Raw genomic sequence first — 5507 nt, 5'->3', positions numbered from 1 at the left:
AGACAATGACGGGATGCTCTGATTGGTAGGAGGACGGCCTTCCTTCCGGTCCTCCAAGGCTCCCCATTGGTCATGCCTCCCCTTGTCGAGGTGAAGGGGTGGGCGTGCGGGGGGAGGAGGAGGAGAGAGGTCACGTGGGCGTCATAAAGACAAGCGGTGGACCAATAGGAAAGGCTGCAACGCCGCACGCTCCGTCCAATCAACGCGCGGCCTTTGTGACGAAGGCGGTCCCTCGATTCACGTGACCGGTTGTTCCTGCACATGCGCCGTTGCGGGGGGGCGGTTAAGGGGAGCTGATGTTGTGTTGGTCTGGAGGGTCCCTGTGTCCAGGAAGAGGTGAGTGTGGCTCAGTCAATGAGCATCAATCAGACCCTGCTGGAGTATGGGGGGAGGTGGGATATTAGGTACAGCAAGAGTTAAAGAGTGTGGGATGGAGATTTACAGCTTTTTTAGGTAATAAGTCCCTTTCTGGACAATACTGGGGGATGGGTAATATCAGAAACAGCAGAGTGAGAATTGAAGAAAAGTGTGTGTGTGTGGAGATTTGCAACACTTTTTAAAGTTAAAAATCACACAACTCTAGGTTATAGGAGAAAATGAGGTCTGCAGATGCTGGAGATCAGAGCTGAAAATGTGTTGCTGGAAAAGCTCAGCAGGTCAGGCAGCATCCAAGGAACAGGAGATTCGACGTTTCGGGCCAGAGCCCTTCTTCAGGGCTTATGCCTGAAACGTCGAATCTTCTGTTCCTTGGATGCTGTCTGACTTGCTGAGCTTTTCCAGCAGCACCTTTTCAATTCTAGGTTATAGTCCAACAGGTTTAATTGGAAGCACTGGCTTTCAGAGAGACACTACTTCATCAGGCAACTTGTTAATATTTCAGATAATGGAAATGTATTGCTGGAAAAGCGTAGCAGGTCAGGCAGCATCCGAGGAGCAGGAGAATCGAGGTTTCGGGCATGAGCCCTTCTTCAGGAATGAGGAAAGTGTCCTCATTCTTTTCTCATTCCTGATGAAGGGCTTTTGCCTGAAACGTCGATTTTTTTTCCCTGCTCCTCGGATGCTGCCTGACCTGCTGTGCTTTTCCAGCATCACTCTGATCTCCAGCATCTGCTGTCTTTTTCGCCTGGAGGTTTTACTAGTGTTAGGTAGGATAGAGATGTAGTTACTTCTTAGGACATTGGGGGGCACTGTGAACCTATAGTTTAAAATGATGATCAAAGTAATTTTAATTCTGGGCTTGTTGCCATGACAACTAACAAAGCTGATGTTCAAATGAAAGAACATCAGCAAGGTCAATTTTGCCTGCTAAACTAAGTGATTAGATTAAGGTAAACTATGTGATAATAAGACTAGGAAAAATGTCTCAATCATAGTAATTCTTTGTGTCTATGATACAGAATGTCTCAAATATATGTAAAGCCTTTGTAAAAATGTTTCCAGAATACATAGAACATTTGTTTGCAAATTATACCATTTTGAAGAAGGCTTTTGTTTGTGAAAGATCACGTTGCATGCATTGAGATTAGAAAATAGTATACCTAACGGAGCTTATCGATAGATTTTCAGAACTTGTACATTTTCTCCAGCGAACCATTCGATCTTTCTTTCGTGCTTCGCTGTAACAGCTAAGTTTCTGCAGCTAAATAAATGTACCTCCAATTATATCAAATAATTGGGTAAGTGTGGTCTCTCCTTTAAAGAACACGCTTGGACGTTATTTCGTCCCAACACTAGCTACCTGATGAAGGTGCAGAGCTCTGAAAGCTCGAACTTCTAAACAAATCTAATGGACTACAACCTGGTGATGTGTGATTTTTTTTTTTACCTTTTGTACACCCCAGCCCAACACTGGCATCTGCATATTGTAACTTGATTGTTTTAGGGAAGTTCTACAGAAACTAGAATGATCTGTTCTGAATTCCTGTCATGTGCAGGCAGCAATGACTTTTGTAATCCCCTTTTCACAGGATATGAGAAGAGCAGCTTTGCAGGTAGAGCTTCCCAACTGAGTACCATGTGAAGGTCTGACAGAGCCCCTTGATTCGTGGGACAGGAGAGACGTCCCTCTTTCAGTCCAGAAGGGTAAAATTCTTTGAACGTTTTTGTCTGCTTCAGTAGGCTCTTGAAGTATCGTCTTTACCTGAACCACAGGGGCACGTGCCTGAGCCAGCTTTCCCCACAGTGGGCAAAGAAGTCTCAGGAGGCATTCCGCGCGCCATGGAGAAACCGTGGAAGTGTGGGGATTGCGGGAAAGGATTCCGCTACCCGTCCGATCTGGAGATCCACCGCCGTTTCCACACTGGGGAGCGGCCCTTCACCTGCTCCGAGTGCGGGAAGGACTTCAGCGACTCGGCCAACCTGCTGGCCCACCAGCGGGTCCACACCGGGGAGCGGCCCTTCACCTGCTCCGTCTGCGGCAAGGGCTTCTCTCACTCGTCCAACCTGCTCAAGCACCGGCGGGTCCACACCGGGGAGCGGCCCTTCACCTGCTCCGTCTGCGGCAAGGGCTTCACCCAGTCGTCCCACCTGATCTCACACCAGCGGGTCCACACCGGGGAGAGGCCATTCAGCTGCTCGGTCTGCGACAAGGGCTTCACCCGCTCGTCCCACCTGCTTTCCCACCAGCGGCTCCACAACGGCAAGAGGCCGTACGTCTGCTCCGAGTGCGGGAAGGCCTTCACTAAGTCGTTGAAGCTGAAGTCCCACCAGCGGGTCCACGCCGGGGAGCGGCCCTTCACCTGCTCCGTCTGCAGCAAGGGCTTTACCCAGTCGTCGCACCTGCTGGCCCACCAGTGGGTCCACACCGGGGAGCGGCCCTTCACCTGCTCGGTGTGCGGCAAGGGCTTCCCTCACTCATCCACCCTGCTGCGGCACCAGCGGGTCCACACCGGGGAGCGGCCCTTCACCTGCTCCGTCTGCGGCAAGGGCTTCCCTCACTTGTCCACCCTGCGGTCCCACCAGCTGCTCCACACCGGGGAGCGGCCCTTCACCTGCTCGGTGTGCGGCAAGGGCTTCTCTCACTCGTCCACCCTGCTGCGGCACCAGCGGGTCCACACCGGGGAGAGGCCCTTCACCTGCTCCGTCTGCGGCAAGGGCTTTACCCAGTCGTCCACCCTGCAGTCCCACCAGCTGCTCCACACCGGGGAGCGGCCCTTCACCTGCTCCGTCTGCGGCAAGGGCTTCCCTCGCTCGTCCACCCTGCTGCGGCACCAGCGGGTCCACACGGGGGAGAGGCCATTCACCTGCTCTGTCTGCGGGAGGGGCTTCGCTCGGTCCCAGCACCTGCTGCGGCACCAGCGGGTCCACACGGGGGAGAGGCCATTCACCTGCTCTGTCTGCGGGAGGGGCTTCGCTCAGTCCCAGCACCTGCTGCAGCACCAGCGGGGGCACAAGTGACGGGGCCAGCCGCTGTGAGTCACCGCCTAGGGCTGAACCCTGGGTGGGAGGGGGGAGGGTCACTGCAGTTGCTGTGCTCTCATCTCCTTGGCATCCAGTGGCTCTGCGAGCCTGCGACTGCGCATTTCCTCCTGAAGTAGAGATGTACAACACAGAAATAACTCCAACTCCAACTCCTCCATATCCTCAACTAATCAAGTCCCATTTGCCAGCAATTGGCCCTATCCCTCCAAACCCCTCCTTACACAGATACCCAAGTGGATGCCTTTTAAATGTTGCAATTGTACCAGCCTCCACCACTTCCTCTGGCAGCTCATTCCGCACGCACACACCACCCTCTGTGAAAAATGTTGCCCCTTAGGACCCTTTTTAAATCTTTCCCCTCTCACCCTAAACCTATGCCCTCTAGTTCTGGCAAAAGACTTTGTCTATCCCTATCCATGCCCCTCCATGATTTTATAAACCTCTCTTAAAGTCAAACCTCAGCCTCCGACGTCCCAGGGAAGACAACCCCAGCCTGTTCAGCCTCTCCCTGTAGCTCAAACCCTCCAACCCTGGCAACATCCTTGTCAATCTTTCTGAGCCCTTTCAAGTTTTGCAACATCCTTCCGATAGACCAGAAGTGCACATAATACAGAGGAGCTTCGATTATCCAGAATTAGATGAACCAGCACGGTGGCTCAGTGGTTAGCGCTGCTACCTCTCAGTACCAGGGACCCAGGTTTCATTCCTGCCTCAGGCGACAGACTGTGTGGAGTTTGCACATTCTCCCCGCGTCTGCGTGGGTTTCCTCCTAGTGCTCCGGTTCCGTCCCACAGTCCAAAGATGTGCAGGTCAGGGTGAATTGGCCATGCTAAATTACCCGTAGTGTTAGGTACATTAGTTAGAGGGAAATGGGTCTGGGTGGGTTACTCTTCGGAGGGTCAGTGTGGACTGGTTGGGCCTGTTTCCACACTGTAAGGGATCTATTCTTCAAGCGACCGAAATACACCCTGCATGTGTCCTTTGGATAATCGAGGTTCCTGTGTATTCCAAAAGTGGCCTAAGCAACGTCCTGTCCAGACCCCAACCCCTATACTCAGTGCTCTGGCCCATAAAGTGATCCACAGAATCTGCGGGACTTGCTTAATCCTGGGAGGTGTTGTGATGAATATAGGTCTAGGGAGGGTAGAACTGTAGTTGTTGCTTGGGGAATCGGGGGGTGCTGCGAAGCTGTTGTTTGGACCGCTGACTGAAACCGTCTCGTAAACAGCTGCCAAGGCCGAGTGAGCTCAATAACAGGCTCTGCTCGGCGCAGCTGCCAAGGCCAAACGAGCTCAAAAACAGGCGGCTGGACTGTTGTTTACGAGACTGAAACCGTCTCGTGGGCAGCTGCCAAGGCCAAACGAGCTCTGTGACAGGAAACGCTTTGTATGCGAGAGATCACGTAGCTTTGCTTAGCAAAAGTATATCAAGAGCGATTTTGTAGGGGGAAGGCAGAACGCGCGCCTTCTCCAGTGAATACATGGTGATTCACTGTATCAGCTACGATTCTGCAATAAAGCCTGCTTGAGCCAAACGATTGAGCGTCTATGGTCTCTCCTCCTAAACGAACACGCGAGGACGGGACTCCCGTCTTAACATTCTGGTGACCCCGACTCAGGGAGGGAAGAGACAGCAAGTTGGCAGATCGGTTGGCAGACAACTTTCGGCCGAAACTTTCTAAGGTAAGGAAGCGCCTGTTACATCTAAAGCTTCCAGTAGTTAACTTTTAAGTTAGTTCTTGTCTGCTTCCCGATCCTCTCCAACCCAAATTAATTTGATTTGGCCGCAGAAGGTGGTTGAGTCTAAAACATTGAATGTTTTTCAAGAAGGACTTAGATAGGGCTAAAGGATCAAAATGTATTAGAAGAAAGTGAGTCCAGCTATTGGAATGTTATTCCTTATTGTGAGGGGAGTTAAATCCCATAAGTTAAGAGACTATGCTTCAGTAAAAGAGGGCAGTTATGGAGACCATATCTGGAACACGGCACAATGTTAGGCACCTGTATTTAAGAATGGGTGTATGTGTTCAGAGAGCATTTGGAAGGGATGGGTTGTCTTTTGAGAACAGGCTTTGTTTGTATCTGCAG

General features: G+C 51.7%; 1 protein-coding gene across 1 annotated transcript; it reads left to right on the top strand.

The window, feature by feature from the left end:
• Positions 1-1971: 1971 nt before the first annotated feature.
• LOC132810158 (zinc finger protein 229-like) lies at positions 1972-4935 on the top strand. Its single transcript, XM_060822620.1, has one exon. It carries the CDS (start codon positions 2218-2220, stop codon positions 3394-3396), a length of 1179 nt encoding a protein of 392 aa, XP_060678603.1. The 5' UTR covers positions 1972-2217; the 3' UTR covers positions 3397-4935.
• The last annotated feature ends 572 nt before the right edge of the window (positions 4936-5507 follow it).

This window comes from Hemiscyllium ocellatum, unplaced genomic scaffold (assembly GCF_020745735.1).
Source record: "Hemiscyllium ocellatum isolate sHemOce1 unplaced genomic scaffold, sHemOce1.pat.X.cur. scaffold_1559_pat_ctg1, whole genome shotgun sequence".
NCBI lineage: Eukaryota > Metazoa > Chordata > Chondrichthyes > Orectolobiformes > Hemiscylliidae > Hemiscyllium > Hemiscyllium ocellatum.
The sequence above is the reverse complement of the archived record's forward strand: the minus strand, read 5'-3'. Positions and strand labels throughout refer to the sequence as shown.